Here is a 19,287-nt window from a genome sequence, read left to right as displayed (position 1 = left end):
ATTTTTGCGAGAAAATTACGGGAAGAAAGACGCGATTTTGCCACGACAAACTAGCCGATCGCCCATGTGAAACTCGCCTAAGGTTGCTTTCACATGGGATAGAATGGCCCGCAGCAACTTTGCAGAATATGCCGTCCTGGGATTGAGCAGTAAATACGGAGCGACCATTTTCAATTCCACATCAAAATCCGCAAGTTAGCAGAGCAGATTTTGGTCCTGAAGATTCCACGAGGGGGCATATTCTGCAATTGTTACACAATGTTTTTTTCTTAGCCCCACAGGTATCCTACAGCATCTTGCCCTGCCACTGCCCTGCAGGAGTCTTCATCAGAAGCCTGGCACCATCTAGAGAAGCCTCTCTTAAAAATAACTCTCACATCTGCTGGATGATCCTGCAGAGCAACACGGGGAATGTGAAGTCCACCAAAGACCTACTGGTTATTGCCAGGTGACTCTCACATGTAAAGGGATCATTTTCATGCATTTTAGGGTATTGCTATTTATGTAATTCCCTACTACAAGGGAACTTCAAAAAGATTCTTAACTTTTTAGATAGTTTCACAGTTTTTTAAAGTTGCAGTTTGTTGCAGTTGTGCCTCTTTTCCAAAGCAAAAAACAATATGCCACACGAATGTATTTGAATAGCGTTTTGCAAAACTTCAATGGGTTCACTTACATGCACATATTCTGTATGTGCATTTCGATCGTGCAAAAAAATACCCACCATGCTCTATTTTTCTGTGCATTTGCAAATGAAAATAGCACATATTGAACTAATTAACTTCATCGTCTATTTAAATGGCTGGAACACGTTTACATGTTTTTTGCGCACGTAAAAAGTGCAGTAAAACACGCACATACATAAATGCGCTTATGTGTAATACCGGCCTAAAGCCGCATTCAGACGGCTATGTGTGAGCTGCGCCCAAGATTGTCGTGCACAAGTCACGTTGAACAGCATCGACCCCACATATAGCATATCCTATTCTCATCTGTGAAAGCAAATGACGACATGCTGTAATTCCTTTCTCATGGACTAGAGGTCCATGAGAAAGATCATTCATCCGAATAGCCTCATAGGCTATAATGTGTCCATGAAATACACAGACTGCACACCGACAGAACATAGGTCTGTGTGAACGGGCCCTTTGGCTTCCTCCATACCGTCTTTTTTTCTGGCAGTTTCTCCAGCTTGTAAAAAATGCCCTGAAATTTATTTGTTTTTACAACCGTTTTTTTCTGTTGTGGCGTTTTTTTTGGACACACATAGGTTTTTACTTTACTATAGAGAAGTCTATAAGAAAACACCAAAGGAAAAAACCCCATACGACAGAGCATGCTATGATTTGCCAAGAACGGCATGGACTCAAAAAATGCAGCAAAACTGAGAAAACAAAAACACTACCCACAAATAAAGGGCTGTTTATAGAATTCCCTATTGACCCCCAGCCAACATCTGGATGCAGCATTTTTGCTGCCAAAAAAGCAGCAAAAAAACAAACATTCAAAAATGCTGAAAATGCATCATTTATCAAGAAAGAAAAAAAAGCTATGTGTGATACCACCTTCATAAACCTCATACACAGTTTACCATCGGAATACACATTATGATTATCTATTATACAGTCACGTTGTCTATGGCCGCAGTAATAATGGCTGCATCCTCTATTCACCAATAAGCTTAGATAAGGGTACAACCTTCATCCTCAACAGCAATGTACTATGGTACGAGTCACCTGAAGGAAACTTGGAAGAGCTTAGTAAATCAAGTAACTATTCTTACCATTTGGGTCTAGGCTGCAGAGATAAGATGTTGGGAGGCCTTGATGTGGGGCATTCGTCTTCGGGGTCTGAGGAACATCTGGCATCTGCTTAGTGTAAACCTGCAGAAAATAAGACAATAGATATTGTAACACTTTTCTGCTCAGGTTGTCATTATTGTTGGACAGTTGCTAAAAAAGAAAGGCCAGTAAAAGATAGAACAAAACATAACATGATTGTTGGCTAAATGACACTAGAACAAAATGATCATACTGTATTCCCTCTTCCTACTAGAACTTATCATGGAGAGTAAGGGTCCGTATAGACGAACCGATTTCTCTTTGAACGAGTGAACGATGTCAGCCCGTTGGCTCGTTCAAAGAAGGAATCGTTCAGTCGCTCACATTCACTGTATAGGGCCTTAGTATGTACTGTAGCTTGCCACTAGAGCTGAAGATTATGAGAACCAGTTCCAACAATGCATGTCTCATACAGCTTATGACTATAGTCTACAGTACATGGTTATTGTGACCAATGGAAATTCGTTATCAGATCAGCAAAGCCATTCTACTTTATTAACTAACCTGCATTGATGTACTGACTTTAAAACAATCTATAACTTTGTTGCTAACTAGTACAGAAAGTAGGCCTATATGATCGAAGGGAAGGGCATATGTCTATATTCCTTGGGGGTCATGTATCAAAAGTGCGACTTTTCTGGATCAGCACTGGTATGACAGATCTAGCCTGTCAGATACATTCACTGTGTTTCTGCTAAAAGCATTGCTACATCTTACAATTGCTTACTTGTCCCGATCTTAAAAAAGAAAACTGCCTGAGCTGGCAATGACTGACTGGCAGTTTGCAGAAAAGTATTAATTAAATGGGTAGTTCATCAATTCATGCACCGCTATCCTGGAGCAGGAATATTAAAACTTTTTCTGTGGTCACTTCCAGAATGGAGGCATAGTATACGCCTATAGGAGTCCATGTCTTCCAGCTGCCTAATAGTTCCCCACACCAGATCCCTATGGTGGCTTCCAGATTCCGTTAGTTATATTAAGGCTAGGTCCACATTTATGTAAAAAAAAAATCTGAGTTACATCTGCAAAAAATAGACTTTTTTTCACAAGTGTGCAGCTTCTTGTGGTCTCAGTATTCGGTCAGTGTGTCCATTTTTTCCTCCATATACCATCCATTTTTCACAAAACCGAAACAAGCCCGATTCTTTTCTTCTGCATCTTTAAGAAAAAGTGGACAGCACACAAACTGCATCCGTGTGCGGTCCATTTTTTTTCTATCCCCACTGACTTGAATAGGCGAGTCTCGTCCGTAAAATGGATCAAAATAGTGAAAGCGATGAGTTTATACATGCAGTCTGTGTGACAAAACGCACTAGTCTTTGTTGCCTCATTGAGTATACATGACAGAAAAAAAAAAAACACTAGTGTGCCAGAGGCCTAAGTGGGTTAAATTTTAAGACATATCATAAACCGCATGCATAGAGAAAGTTTTGCCCATTCCCATTCAGCTGCCATAAACACTCCCAGGCCATAAAAGGCTCACGACAAACCCCTCCGATACTCCAGGATATCACGCACTTTTGTTAGATGATCAGGCAGATGTAAATAATACAAGATCTTAAAGAGGACAAGCATTTTATTATATATAATTATCAGTGCTTCAGAGAAAATTGCCCACATTAGAAGAGGGCCAATATGCACAGTCTCTTCAAAGGGCCGCCCCGGTACGCTGCAGCCTCCGAGCATGAAAGGACTTTCTCTAATCAGGATAATTAACTCTATGTTAATGTGCTTACATGGAACCTTACAGGTGTTCTCAGTCTACGGGGGAACGGGCAACACAAAGCAGGATTAAACTCCTGGGGTCTCGCTGTGTATTTCCAAGGTAAATGTTATGGTCTGTAATTATCCCCTCTTCAGAACTGAACACATACAATTACACACAAAACATCAGTGATGAAAAAGCAATAACTATTAATGCAGAGTATACGATAATAGCATTGGGTTTGTAAATGACGAGACATAAGTGACATTTACAATATAGTCTGTCTTGTGCAGCATCAATTACATAGAGGGAAGAGCACAATGGGAACATTCACTCCGATACATTTGTTGCAGCTTTTTGTATAAATATAGTGGTACTATGCTAGTGTTTGTTTTTGTTATGGAAGCAGCTATGAAAATGTTTCAATTTTTGTGCCCAGCATTGAAGCTGAAGACTTCCAGTTTCAATCCGTTTATCAATTTTCCATCGCCATTCCGTTTTAACTGAAGCAAAAGCGCAGCAATCCACTTTAAAAAGCAGAAGCAAAATGGAATGCTAGGCTTCCATTTTTTTTACATGCCAGTCAAGGGGGGATGAAAGCAAACGGAAAGCTATCCATTTGTTTTCAGTTCTGTGTTCTTTCCATTAAGCTGCTCCCACAACAGAACAGCTAGTCAGAAACGAAAAGCACTAGTGTGAGCTGGCCCATAGCATCTGCACAATGCTGGGGTCTGCTCAGTACCAATGGCTAATGCTTTGTATAGAGTGTCCATCGCAGCAGGGTGTACTCCTGTACCACTGACCACTAGACGCACCATCAGCCACAAATAACTCTGAGAGCGAACACTGCACCCTGCTGGTGGGTTATAGATCAACATGAAATACAACCATACAGAACTGCTTAAGGGTATTTTTTCATAAGGCAGAGTTGCAGAAAATTCTGTAACTCGCGTTCACTGGCACGGGGGTTGTAGAAATCCATGTGCTTGCCGCCAAAACATTCTCAGATGAAAGGAACTGACTTTTAGTTGCAGACATTTCTGCGCTAAATCTGCCACGTGTGAATTTACGCTAATGGCTTATTTACATGAACACATTTGCAAAATTTGAGCAGTGAATAGAACTCAATGATTGTATTTTTTACGCAGTGAATAGAACCCAATGATTGTACGTTTTTTGCGCGTGCATTTCGATCACGAAAAAAAACAAAGCATGTTCTATTTTCATGAAAATTACGCACAAAAAATTGCACATATTAAACTCATTAAATGTAACTGCCCGTTGAAATCAATGGTAGCATGCTTGCGTGTTTTTGTGCACGTGCAAAAAAATACAGTAGTCTAAACAGAAAAATGAAACCCCTATCGCGCGAATATGCAGTGCAATACATGTGAAGCCGGCCTTAGTGTTCATAGGCAGAACCCTACATCCTGCTGATGGGTTATATGCCAATCACAGAACAGGAAGTCCAGTCCCATTAGTACTGAGAAAGAACTACTGCTCCCTACTGGTGGGTTATATACTAATGATGACATGCTTAATAGTGCAAAAAGAAAATTTACAATTAGGTCATCATTACACGTGCAAAGTTATTTATCGGCAATCAGAAAGTTTTTACAGTCCAATTGTATAAGTATTCTACTGTGCGTCTCTATATTCCACAATCCAAGTTCTTAGCGAATTGTGTCTGTAATGACTGAGAATAACTTCTAACCAGGTCTGATATATTCTCAATTCAGGTTTCCATGTTCTGAAAGAACCATATCAGCAGTAAAAACAACACTAAGATTATTGCTCCAACCTTTAGAAATCCCTAGCACTGGTAGAACTCGAATCACATCTATGAACATGCCAACATTATCAGCCCAGTATGTACTGGACACCAGTAAATCAATCCAGGAGAGTTATAGGGGGCATATAAGTAGTAGCAGAATGTCTGGTGCAGGTCTGAGCACTTCTCACACCTCTTCTATGTATCTGACACACATTGACTACATACTAACTAACCATACTGTATTCAGAAGATTCATCTCCCTCTACTTAACTCTGCACATATGAAATGTATGGACGGCCATTCAGCATGCTTAGTGTAGAAACCAAGTACCAACCACAACAAAGACATAATTAACCAGAGACCGCCCTTTAACTATAGGGCCAAACTATAGGAGTGCAGAGACAACAATAGCACCCAGAACCAGGAGCCTAAGGAGGACCATCAGCCCTTCTATCGCATCAGAGAAAAATAGTACATATAAATGGCATGTGACAGTTGCAAGTCTGGTTCAGATTTTGCATCATGGCCTTAGAAATTTACCCTACCCCTCTGTGACCAGCCCAGATTTGCAAATAACTAAAGTTGGGCATAAAGAGATAAAACTAGCCAGAATGTGGCCGACCAGTAATATTGTTGGAATCAACGATCCAGCCATCAATCTGCCAGACTAAAAGCCCTTTTACACAAAAAGATTAATTGGAACAAGCATGCAACCAGCAGTGACATAACCATCATATATCGTTCGCTAGGCATGTATCTACAGTGGGCAATAATTGGGTTCTTTCAATCATTCATTGGAATATAACCACGCCTCTAGTCAACGCTTCTGCCACTGAGTTCTATTTGGCAAATTCTACGACCAAACGATACAGCGGCGAAGGATGATTTTTAGGTCCGCATGAAAGATCCAATCAGCGATAATCTAACCATTTATTGCTAATTGTTGGTTCACTGCACACATTTACACCTGACAATTATCATGCAGACCACTCGATCTAATAATTATTCACACGATAATTGCTACGTGTAACAGGGCCTTAAGCTCATATATCAGGGACATACAGTGGTTAAAAAAAAAAGTAAACAAAGACGGCTTTTGAAAAGCGGCAAATGATTGGCCGTAAGCGGTTGATCGTACCATACACGTCTAGATTCAGCAAAAAAAAAAAACAGCGAAGGCAACGTGACTAGTCACCTTTTTAGTAGTGATTTACTGCTGGTCATCGTGAAGGATTGTTTGTGTATAAATTTAAACAATGTCCAGGTAAAATGGTCAAAGTCAAACAACAGTCCGGAGGACTACAGAAACTTTGTAGCATGAAGCCCGTTGGGACTAGTTCTATCACTTTATAAAGGGGCAGTGCAAATGTAAAAGCAACAACTATAATTAGGCTCATCATACACCCTGGATAAACATCGACCAATCCTGCTAATTTTAGGACTGCATGAATGCGCTGTGTGTAGGATGTTGGCTTAATCCCCTTTCCTATTGTATGCTCAGCCAATGTGTATACATTTATGAAGGAGACACGAGTGATCCCTGTGGACCGCAGGGGGTCAGCTAACAGTTGTCCCATATGTGAGACTGGTGAGCATGGAGCTAACAGCACAATGATTACATGTATGGGTAACGGCTGCTGATGCCTTCCCTATAGAAAGTATGGGATTGATCCGTTCACTTAACATGAATAATAATCACGTGTCAGACAGCCTTGTGAGTGCAAGTGTATAGTACGTGTGCTCTACATGTATGGTATGTGAATGTATATGGTGTACTCTCCATGTTTGCACAATGTGAATGATGTGTTGGTTAGGCAAACATCTGTGAAAACTTCCGTTTTTCTGTTCTATCACATGACAGATTCCATTGGCTATAATGGGTGCCGTCAGGAAACAGACATGGTGTTCGTCATGTAAACAGAAAGCAATGTTTCCGGCACTCATGACAGAATCTTCTAACAGAACGTGTGAACGAAGCCTTCTATCTGTATTTGTGCTTTAAATGCATGCGGGTGTATTATGTCTGTAGGTGGCATGTATATTATGTTTACACGTATCTGTGAGTTTGTGTGTAATGTCTATATGTATGTTACATGTACACATATTTTCCATGTTTTGTTATATAGAAAATTATATTTGTTTCCAGAAATCTTCTACCCTATGTGGTCTGCACGTATGTTATCTGTTTATCTACATGCATGTTATATTAGTATGTTCTATAAGTACGTTTCATGTCTATGTTTCTTTTGATCTACATGCATCCTGCATGTTTAGGTTCTATGTGTATAATATAATTGTATATCGTGTTTTATATATGTGTCTGTGTGTTCTACATATATGTTCTATGTGTATATTTTATGTGCTATACATGTATGCGCTATTATTATATGATGTGCTCTAAAGTAGGTTCTATGCTTATATTTTACATTCATGTTATATGTTTAGATTCTGAATGATCTACATGTTTTATGTGTGTATGCAATGTGCTCTACATGGATGTTTTACATAAATATTCTATATGCTCTATGTTTATGTTGTGTGTACTATAAATAATTGGTGTTCTGCATGTATGTTGTATACGTATATTCTGTGTTCTATATGTATAATATTTATATATACACATATATACATATATATACACAGAATATAGGTATACAGCATACATGCAAAACTCTGAATGTGTATAGTAAACACTATATATATATATGTGTGTGTGTACTATACATATATACAAATTCGGTGTTCTGCATGTATGTTGTATACCTATATACAGTGTTATATAACATACATATGGAACACAGAATATACATATACGACATATACGCAAAACACAGACTATATACAGTACATATTACACAAACATTATATATAATCTTCTGTTTGTTCTACATGTATGTTTAATGAAAAAGTTTGGTACCATGTTACCCAGTACAGCAAAATGTGATTGTTCTCAGCCTGAAGCAGAACCCTGCGTTGGTTCGAAAGCTGGCATTAACATTATGTAGTTTTGTTAGCCATTAAAAGGTATCATATCTACAAGATTACTTGGTTTCTCTTGCTGGGAACAATCACATGTATGTTTGGTTGTATGTGTTTATGCAATGTTCTCTACATAGATGTTAGGTTTATTCTATATGCTCTATGTTTATGTAGTACTGTATATATTCTGTGTTTTTCATGCATATCTTATATGTATATTCTGTGTGTTCCATGTGTATGTTGTATTTGCATACTTATGTGCTCTACATGTTTCTTCCATGTGTATTTTATGTGTCTTATGTGTCTATATGTATATTTTTGTGTTCCGCATGTATATTGTTTTTGTAGATTCTCAATACAGGGTCCCCAACTGTCCAGAAATTCCTGGATTGTCCATAAAAATAGGGCATTTTTTCCAGCGTCCGCGAAAAAAAATAGTTTCATTGCTGATTTTTTTTCCATCTGGTGGTCCTTGAGCCGGTTATTATATTGTAATTAGCATCTTACAGCTCCCAGTAAATGCTGCTAATGAGATCATATCTGACCTATAAACATGTATGACTTCTAAACGTTCTCATTCACTATGGTTTTCCAAAGTGTCCAGAAAAACAAAAGGAAAGTTCTTGTTGTCAGCTGCGATCTCTCCGGATATTCTATGTGTGTTCTGTGTATATCTGTGTGTACATGTATGTGTAAATCTGTCTCCACATGTATGTGCATATCTGTGTACACGTATGTGTATATCTATATGTACTGTATATATATGTGTGTACATGTATGTGTATATCTATGTGTATATCTATGTGTATATATATATGTGTGTACATGTATGTGTATATCTGTGTACACATATGTGTATATCTATGTGTACATATATGTGTGTATATGTATGTGTATATCTGTGTGTACATGTATGTTTATATATGTGTGTACATGTATGTGTGTATATATGTGTGTAGATGTATGTGTATATATGTGTGTACATGTACGTGTATATATGTGTGTACATGTATGTGTATATATGTGTGTACATGTATGTGTATATCTGTGTACATGTATGTGTATATATGTGTGTAGATGTATGTGTATATATGTGTGTACATGTATGTGTATATCTGTGTACATGTATGTGTATATATGTGTGTAGATGTATGTGTATATATGTGTGTACATGTATGTGTATATCTGTGTGTACATGTATGTGTATATATCTGTGTACATGTATGTGTATATCTGTGTGTACATGTATGTGTATATCTGTGTACATGTATGTGTATATCTGTGTGTACATGTATGTGTATATATCTGTGTACATGTATGTGCATATCTGTGTGTACATGTATGTGTATATCTGTGTACATGTATGTGTATATCTGTGTGTACATGTATGTGTATATCTGTGTACATGTATGTGTATATATCTGTGTACATGTATGTGTATATATGTGTGTACATGTATGTGTATATCTGTGTGTACATGTTTGTATATATCTGTGTACATGTATGTGTATAGCTGTATGTCTGCAGCACACCTGCCCGGTGGCTTCGCCTCCTCACCTCGTAGCCCCCGCTGCTCCTCGGGCTGCTGTCTCCCGGGCTGTGCTCCCTCCTGTCCTCGGTGTCTCGGGGTGAGGCTGGGGATGAGGCGCTGGAACAAGGTCTTGGTCCTCCGCCGGCTCCTCGCTCCTCCTCGGGGAAACGGCTGGACTCCACATCTACTTCGGGCTCGTCCGCGGTGTCGGGTCCGGGGGAGACGGAGCGGTAGCTGGACGTGTCGCTCAGCAGGTCCGGGGAGCTGTATCCCGGCGGCCGGCTGGGCCCGTACACTTCCCGGCTCCCGTATAACTTGGCCAGACTCTCGGCGGCCTTCACCACCGGCCTGAAGGCGGAGATGTAGCGGAGCTTCCTGGGGGTGAGCGGCTCCCCGGGCCTCCCCTCGTCCCCGGACCTATCCTCCTCCCGGCTCGGCGGCTGCTCCTCCTGGGTCTCTCCGCTGCTCTCCTGCTCATCCGCCTCCCCCGCGGTCTTGCCGGCTGCCTGCTGCTGGGACAGCCCCGGGTAGGAGGGCACGGGCAGCGCCCCCGCGGCGGGCCAGAAGACGGGAAAGGGCGGATAGACCGAGTCCTTAGAGGCCGGAGTCGCCGGCCAGAAGACGCCGGGCAGGGCAGCCTTCTCCCCGAGGCCACCGTCGTCCTTCTTGGCGCACAGACCGAAGGCCGGGAAGCCGTAGGGGGGCGGCGGGAAGAGCGGCGGCGTCATCTTGTGCAGGGAGAAGCCCTTGCTGGGGACCGGGATGAGGGGGAAGCTGCGCGCCGCCTGCTCTTCATCACCCCGCAGGCTCTTGGCCGGGGGCGGCGGCGGTGGCGGCGGGAGCTCCAGGTGCTGTCGGGACGAGGAGCTGCTGGAGGCCGGGGAGGGGAAGGCTCTCTTGCGGGTGCCGCCGTTGAACATGGCCTTGACATCCTCCCAGGAGTGCGCCAGCTCGTCGGATGCGGAGGGGTCGCTGAGCCGCAGGTGCCGCCTCCAGCTGTTGAAGTTGGCGGCGTCGGGCTGCGTGTACTTGGAGTCCGGCGCCCGGTGCGAGTGGAAGATGAACTTGTTGGGGGAGAAGTAGAGGCCGCAATAGCCGCACTTGATGCACTTGGCCCGGGAGCTGTTGTAGCGGGCGGGGATGAAGCTGCCCCGGCAGCCCCAGGCGCATTCGTGCACCACATCGAAGGCGAAGTTCTCGGGCAGTTTGGGCGGCCGGTGCTCCCCCAGGAACGACTTGCACAGGCGCTCGGCCTCCCTCTTAGTGATCATTCCGCAGCGGCGGGACGAGATGGGCATGGCACCGGCCCGGCGCAGGATCTCCAGCTGGACCGGGGTGCACTGCACGCAGGTGATGCCCAGCGCCACCCGCCGGTTGTGGATCTCGTTGTAGCTGTAGCTCTTGAGCAGGGTGTTGGAGATCTGCGCCAGGCAAAGGCGCTCCTGGCCGTCTATCACCAGAGACACGATGGGCACCCCGTACAGGGACGTCTCCCCCACTTGGTTGGGCTTCAGGGACGAGAAAGGTTGGCTGTCCTGGCCCGGGGGCTTGGTGCTGGGTGAGGAGCTGGGCTCTCTCTGGGCGCTGATCCCCTCCATAATGTCTCCCCTGCAAGATAACAACACGGGGACATGTCAGTATTACTATGAGCACCAATGTCTAGTATATAATCATACATACTATACACTATAATAACCAGATACACCTGTCATATACAATATAATAACCAGATACACCTGTCATATACAGATACACACTATACAATATAATTACCAGATACACTTATAATATGCAGTAAAATAACTGAATTCACCTGTAATATACAGTATGTAATCAAATACACCTGTGATATACAGTATAATGACCAGATAACCTGTAATATACAGTATAATAACTATATACACCTGTAATATACAGTATATCATTAGATACATCTGTGATATACAATATAATGACCAGATACACCTGTATTATATAATATAATAACCAGATACAGCTATAATATACAATGTAATAATCAGTTACACCTGTAATATACAATATAATAATCACACACCTGTATTATATAAGCCATTTGAGTCCACCATCTGTATATATACATCCTAATTGTAGATGCACCTTGCAGCTCAGACGTACATATACGTCCTCCATTTTAGTAGCACATGTCATTGTATAACTCTCTGCCAGTAGAGATATTGTTCAGCACTTTGTCAGTTCAACCCTAATGAAGTGACGGGGAGTTGTGATGATCAGCTCTCAGCAATGAAAAGTGATAAACGTAGGGGTCAAGGGGGGCCAAATTACCAACTAATAACAGCGGGAAAAAAATATTGTTTCCAGGTATTCCATAGATGATGGCTTAATCAGAATACACATATCCGGTGTTGTTGTGTACAGGAGTGTAAGAAGATTTTTAGGTATATATTTGTGTTATCAAATTTATTAGATTGAATTGGAAATAGGAAAAATGAAGAACGTTGGAATACTATACTAACTCTGCTCATTCTTCTCTAAACAAGAAGAAAAATTAAAAGATACCGACCCCGTCCCGGTACCATAAGAAAGCAGAATCTATGTTGTAAAAAATGTAAAAAAAAAGCAGGCATCAAATAAAAAACAAGAAACCCTAGAATGTATTGTTTTGATAATATAAAATTTTGATGAGCATCTGGGCATCAAAGGTCTGGCGCAAGAAGAGGATACACACACATTCATTTTATATATTTATAGAGTGTTTGTATGTATGTATAATCTATTGTAATAACTAGACATCTGTATTCAGATAATTTCAGATACGCCGACACACCTGTATAATACATACACATTACAATAACTAAACACAATCCTATTATACAGGTAGACATATAGATACTATAATGACCAGACACCTGTACTATAAATAGATATATCTGAGATACTTCTATAGATACTTACATATCAGATAGTGTAACACATATATATATATATATATATATATATATATATATATATTACATATTTATATATAATATATATATATATATATGTGTGTGTGTGTGTGTGTGTGTGTGTGTGTGTGATATAATGTCATACACACATCTATCTGAGGTCAAATTATCCAGATCCATATATAGTAATACAAACAACCATAAAGATTTGTTATATTATACTCACGTGCATACAAGATGAGGTGTACATTTTAGGGTTAACTCAGTCTTTATTGCTGTCTATATATATATATATATATATATATATATATATATATATATATATATATATATATATATATATATATATATATCGTGTGTGTACAGAGGTGAGCAAAATACACATGCTTTAAACAGTGTTTGATACTGAAGACAGTAAGTTAGCTGCAAAATCTCTCCGTGAACTGTTGTAAACGTTTTCTTGTTTTTAATTAAAATTAAATTACATTTAAAAAAAACTTTTTTTCTGTTATTTGCAACAGTTAACATTGGTTTTATGCAACTTACTGCTTTCGGTACCAAACACTGAATGAAGCATGTGATGCAATTTTTGTATGTACATTATATATATATATATAATCAGTCACTGCGATTAGACTCCTGTGTGCGATGTTTTCTCTCAATTAGTAAATATTTAACTTTTCCCACATTGTATCGTATAGGAAAACGCAAGAAACACATTGTATCACTGTATATGAACAGTACATGGAGTCTGTAATGACAACATGACCAATGGACTAATGAAGAAACAATTACTTAGGGCTGGTACTATTATTAGTAGTGGAATGATCCTTACTATCAGTGTGTCTATATGGCTTTTAATAATTATTAGTACAGAATTATTGATTCCCAGGGCAGTGATTTCGTTAAATGACATTATTTTCAGTGGCATTTAATATTTGCGCATATATTACTGGAATAATTTACTGACCCCGACTCTCCTACACCCAGCTGTCATATATATATATATATATATATATATATATATATATATATATATATATATATATATATATATATATATATACACACACACATACACACACCTAGATGGAAATGGCGCCTGCAGGTATGCCCTGCCCATTATTCTGAATCAATCATCCTGGTGTTGAAGAGAAACAATAAAAGGACCAAGGACCAAGTGAGCTCTGCTACATGTGTCCTGTGTGGTCTATACAGCTGATACTAAGTAGTTGACACGTGTAATAGTAACCTGTGCGCTGCTTTATAGCTGGAGCCGTTGTCATCTCTGACCTCTTGTAGAGTGTTAGCTCCTAGGATCAGGCCAATCCTAATAATAACTGCAGGATTTATAGTGGTATTTTCTCGCCCCTCGTAATACAGAGAAGCGTCCGGATGTGTTATAAATAATAAATGACTGGAGGAGATAGTAAGACATGAGAACAGCTTTATAATCACCGCCTTACAATGTATGGGGCTGAGGACATTCCTAGCGGAATCAGCACACAAAGAAGCCAAAAGTCACAATATGAAGCAGGTGGGGACCAGGAATCATACTGACATATCCAGGAGGAGACTGACGCTGCGTCCTGCTGCTGTTGAGACGGAACTGTGTGCTGTTTTCTGCCTAAACTGATCACAACAATTGGAGAAATAAAACACTGGCTGTCCTCCACAGCTGGACAGATCTGTATACCACCGACTGAGAGGGATGTCTAGCGCTACAACTGATGCAAAAGTGCATTTCTGTACAAACCTATGTCCATAGATACCTAGTGATCAGCTGCGTGATCCCTAGAAGACTACAAGAATTCACATATAGGATGTAAATAACCCTAAAAGCCCCTTTATGGGCAGTGTCAAAAGTTCCTGCTTGTTGGCTTTAGAAAATTATTTTATATTATAGTCTGTGTGGTATAAATTCATTTTATGTAGAAGCATGTTGTGTGTAATTCCTGTATGTTGTGTAGCAACTTCATGTCTGTTGTGTGCCCTGTTTGTGCAGTGAATTAAGTTTATGCTATATGCTAAGTTATATGCTATGTGTCTCAATCCTGTTTAGTGTAATACTCTAGCTGTATGTAATAAGCAAATAAAGTGTGCAATAAGCTTATGGTATGCCTCCTGTATATAATAAGCACACAGCATATATATATATATATATATATATATATATATATATTCTACAATTGAATGCATGTTTTATGTATGTTACGGTCAAGAAGTTATGTGCGGTTGTGTTCTCATGTACTTGGCTCTATTAGAGCTGCCGGGTGAGCACTACTTCTGTGAAGTCTCTGGTCACTCTGGGATAATAAAATAGTAGTTTCTTCCAAAATGTTAATATTCTCTGAAAGATCAAATTTATTTATATGGTATGCGAACCATGGGGACATTATGCATCATGCATTTTGCATAAGTCTAGGTGGGATCCAAAAATACAAGTTGTGACATTTTTTAGGTCCTGTGAACACAAGTTAAATGAGAAACAGCGATATAGATAGATATCAGATAGATATACGCAAGAGATATGAGGATAGATAGATTAGATAGATAGATAGATAGATAGATAGATAGATAGATAGATAGATAGATAGATAGATAGAACCACATGCCTTGTCTAATAAATTTTGAACATCTTTTCAAAAAGGAAAAAATAACTAGTGTGAACCGGCTGTGATAAAGGTATTTAAGGTACAAACTGACCCTCCAACAGCATCTGACCATCTCCCAGCATTGTACCCTCCAGTTCCATTGTCTTCCAGAGCTTAGTGGAAAGATCACAGTTCCTTAGTACATACACTGAAGTCCTGCTCCATATTGTGCGTCACACTAGCCACAGTACATCAACTTTCTCCCAGGACTACAGCAGCCTCCTGACTATTGTATTAATACATAAAACTGTGTAGGTGCAGAGTCTTACTCATAACACAGTAAAAGTATAGGCTCTTGCTTCCAGGACAGTATATGCTGTCCTGTCCAGTCACACAGCCTTGTGACCTGACAGTGAATTATTCCTGCACCAGGACAGCACGCAGCATCTGCTCCAAATGTTCTTTACTACTCCCAAAAGTGTTCTTACCATCTAATATCTATCTATCTATCTATCTATCTATCTATCTATCTATCTATCTATAGTACAGTAATATTTACTTTAATATACTATTTCAATACAATTATGAATATATTATTTATTTTTAGTGTGTGTTTTACATATTATTCTACTTTGTAGTTGTAATAATTTTACTATTATTCGTTCCACTGTGTAGGACAATTTTAGTTTTTAAGCAATTGAATATAAGAAAAACAAAATGTTTTTGCCCCTCACACTTAAATAAGTATTCCTACATTAATATTGGTAACAGTAAAGCATTTGGTGTGGATCTTTATTCTCCTGTAAATATTTTTTCTCTCTCCTAATAATCCTTTTTGTGCTTTTCCAAATCCAGCTCTTGGTCTTTGGGTAAAGTCTTGACATGGGATAATCCTGGAGCAGATTAGTTTATTTAACTGTACCAGTTGTACAAGTCTTGCACACGGGAGCCACCGAAAGCGGCTTATCCTAAAGAGATCACCTAATGAAGGGGATTGCATTGTAATTACACAGAATAAGAAGATGGGGAGCAGCACTGGGGAAAACAGAGGTGTCCTCTATCTACCCTGCCTGGGCAAATCACTAAGAAATTGATATATACATTGAAAATAAATTGGGTGATCTTTGTACTTTGTAATACATGGATATAAGATACGATGATAGATAGATAGATAGATAGATAGATAGATAGATAGATAGATAGATAGATAGATAGATAGATAGATAGATAGATCAGACAATAGATATAGATAAGCAGATAAATAGAACAGAGATAGATAGATACAGAGATAGATAGATAGATAGATAGATAGATCAAACAATAGATATAGATAAGCAGATAAATAGAACAGAGATAGATAGATAGATAGATAGATAGATAGATAGATAGATAGATAGATAGATACTGTGTGTGGAGTTCAGAGTTACTTACCCTAGTGTACTGTGGATTGGTGCTATCTCCTCCAGTTTAGAAGCTTGCTCTTGCACTGTACCCTACTTATGGGCTCAGAAGGTGGGAGGACATGGAGGCTGAGGCTGGCACCATGGGCTTGGGGTCCACACAAGCACTGAAGATGCGGCTGATCTGAGTGCTCCCAATGATCCAGTGACAGCTACAATAATAGGGAGGCGACTCCACTTAGCACTGACATGTTCCCATTAACCCCTTGTGTTCAGCACAGCACTGGCGGGTGGGATCCTTCCTCCCAGAGAGTGAGATGTGCAGAAGATATGAGAGGTAAGTGGGGGGATTACTCTTCACCTGTGAGTGTTTCTTATTATTACTACTAGCAGATACCACCCTCATCCTCCTCCCTTCCTCCTCCTCCCCCCACCTCCTCCTCTCTCTCTTTTCTGTGTGTGTGTGGGGGGGGGGGGGGGGGACCCTTTAAATCTGATGTGTGAGAAAAGTGTAATCATGAAGATGATAATTATTACTAATTAATTGCTGGATAAACATAAGAGGATTCGATCCATTTCCCAGGATCTCTCCCAGAGTTTAGCAATGAGGGAAATGAGTTTCATATTTAAGAGTGGCAGCTAGAAAGTGGAGCCTGGTGGCACATTGTAACAGTACTACTACTATAATGCATTTATATGGGCTCTCTGTATCTTCTACTGGCGGCAAGTGCTGCTATATTAAGGGGCAGCTATTTGGAGCTGGAATTTATAAGCCACAACTAAATAATATCCAAGTCCCAGTGTACTTGTAATATACTCATTGCATGTTATGTCTACATGTCCCGAGCAGAATCATACGTGTGGTGTATGCGAAATCCCACAAACACAATTTCTTCTTATCCCCTTATCAAGTGGTATCTCTTATACAATTGTTTGTACAATACCTCAGAGAGAAAGAAGCGCTCCACATAGATTAAAGCCACCAGTCTACACACACACACACACACATATACATATACATATATTATATATATATATATATATACACACACACATATATATATATATATATATATATATATATGTGTGTGTCTATCTATCTACATATATTATATCTATCTACATATATTATGTCTATCTACATATATTATATATATGTCTATCTGTCATGTCTGCTATCTATCTATCTATCTATCTATCTATCTATCTATCTATCTATCTATCTATCATATCTATCTATTCTATCTATCTATCATATCTATCTATTCTATCCTATGTATTTATTGTAGTTGCAGGCCTGGTCATGTGTAATTCTCCCTACATATCCGGCAGATATTTAGTTTTGTGTTCTCGTCGCAGCATTGTGTTATTATGTACGATTTCCCCCCAGTCATCACTGGCTGTCCAGCTTGAGGTTTCACAGAGTTGCCCCCCAGGCATTTTATACAACACTGTAGCATTAACAGCTCTTAATGGACACGTTAATTAAACTGTAATTAATCATACTGTCCGAAGTAAATGCGAACAATTACCCTAATCAAACACAAGTTAATATCGGTCACAGTATAGCCCCGGGCAACACTTCTGTTACCTCTACAGCCCCAATAATAAGAATAGCAATGATAATAATAGCACAGTGCAGCCTTAAAGCACAGTAGAAATAGGGAAGTATACAATGTAATATAGGGTGGTATAGTATAGTTATGTCTTGTAATATATAGTAAAATATAGTATAATTTGTAGTATAATATAGTAAACTATATTTCTAAAGCTTGCTTTTATACTATGTATAAAATGCAGTATAACGTCTAATGTATCTATTTCATATATTTTCTATTTATTTATCTATCTGATATCAATCCATTTATCTGTATATCCTATCTATCTATCCCATATCTATCTATCTATCTATCTATCTATCTATCTATCTATCTATCTATCTATCTATCTATCTATCTATCTATCTATCTATCTATCTATCTATCTCTGAATCTGGGAAATAATGACAACCAATGCCTGACTATGTTGGGATCTACCTTATGAGGTGTATATATTTTTGCAGTGTGTAGGTTTCCATTATGGAGTGGAGTATGGGATGCTGTTTATTCTGGGTTCCACCAGGGGAGGCAGGAAGAGGGTCACAGGCGGGGCCATGTCCTCTGCAGACTGTCACATACACCCAGCGCTGGATGCAACATTTATAGGGCCGGATAATGGTGAACTTGATAGTGATCTTGTGATCAGGTATCAGAGCAGCCGCCCGGCGTCCTCCATCCTTCCCCATCATTACAATGTTATTCTGTAATTATGCCTGTGCTGTCAATTATTTAGGGGCTGTGTGAGGGCTTGTGTCAGGCTGGTGACAGGAGGCTGGAGCCTCAGCCCTGCTCCTCACACCTCACATGTCTGTAATTAGACTTCAGTCTTTCTCTCTCTCAACTTTCTCCTGTGTCACCTGTCTGTGCCCTGTATCAGTCAGGCCAGGCCCTACACCATTACACCATCCTAATATACAGCTCATTATCAACACTGA

The 19,287-nt window shown here is 39.8% G+C and overlaps 1 protein-coding gene across 2 annotated transcripts in view; it reads right to left on the bottom strand.

Moving 5' to 3' along the window:
- SKOR1 (SKI family transcriptional corepressor 1) overlaps nt 1-17,085 on the bottom strand; it is a 41,540-nt gene extending 24,455 nt beyond the window's left edge. The window contains exons 1-3 of one of the 2 annotated variants that reach the window (XM_066589992.1): nt 16,786-17,085; nt 9,860-11,441; nt 1,784-1,883 (exon numbers count right to left, since the gene is read on the bottom strand). In XM_066589992.1, coding sequence (XP_066446089.1) covers nt 1,784-1,883; nt 9,860-11,431 — 1,672 coding nt within the window. In that variant the 5' untranslated portion in view covers nt 11,432-11,441; nt 16,786-17,085. Of the gene's footprint in view, nt 1-1,783; nt 1,884-9,859; nt 11,442-12,986; nt 13,049-16,785 lie in introns of those variants that run through there. The other variant, XM_066589993.1, reaches the window with a different exon arrangement.
- Between the last annotated feature and the right edge of the window lie 2,202 nt (nt 17,086-19,287).

Source organism: Eleutherodactylus coqui, chromosome 2 (assembly GCF_035609145.1).
Source record: "Eleutherodactylus coqui strain aEleCoq1 chromosome 2, aEleCoq1.hap1, whole genome shotgun sequence".
Classification (NCBI taxonomy): Eukaryota; Metazoa; Chordata; class Amphibia; order Anura; family Eleutherodactylidae; genus Eleutherodactylus; species Eleutherodactylus coqui.
Note: the sequence above shows the minus strand (reverse complement) of the source record. Positions and strands in the feature narration are given on the sequence as shown.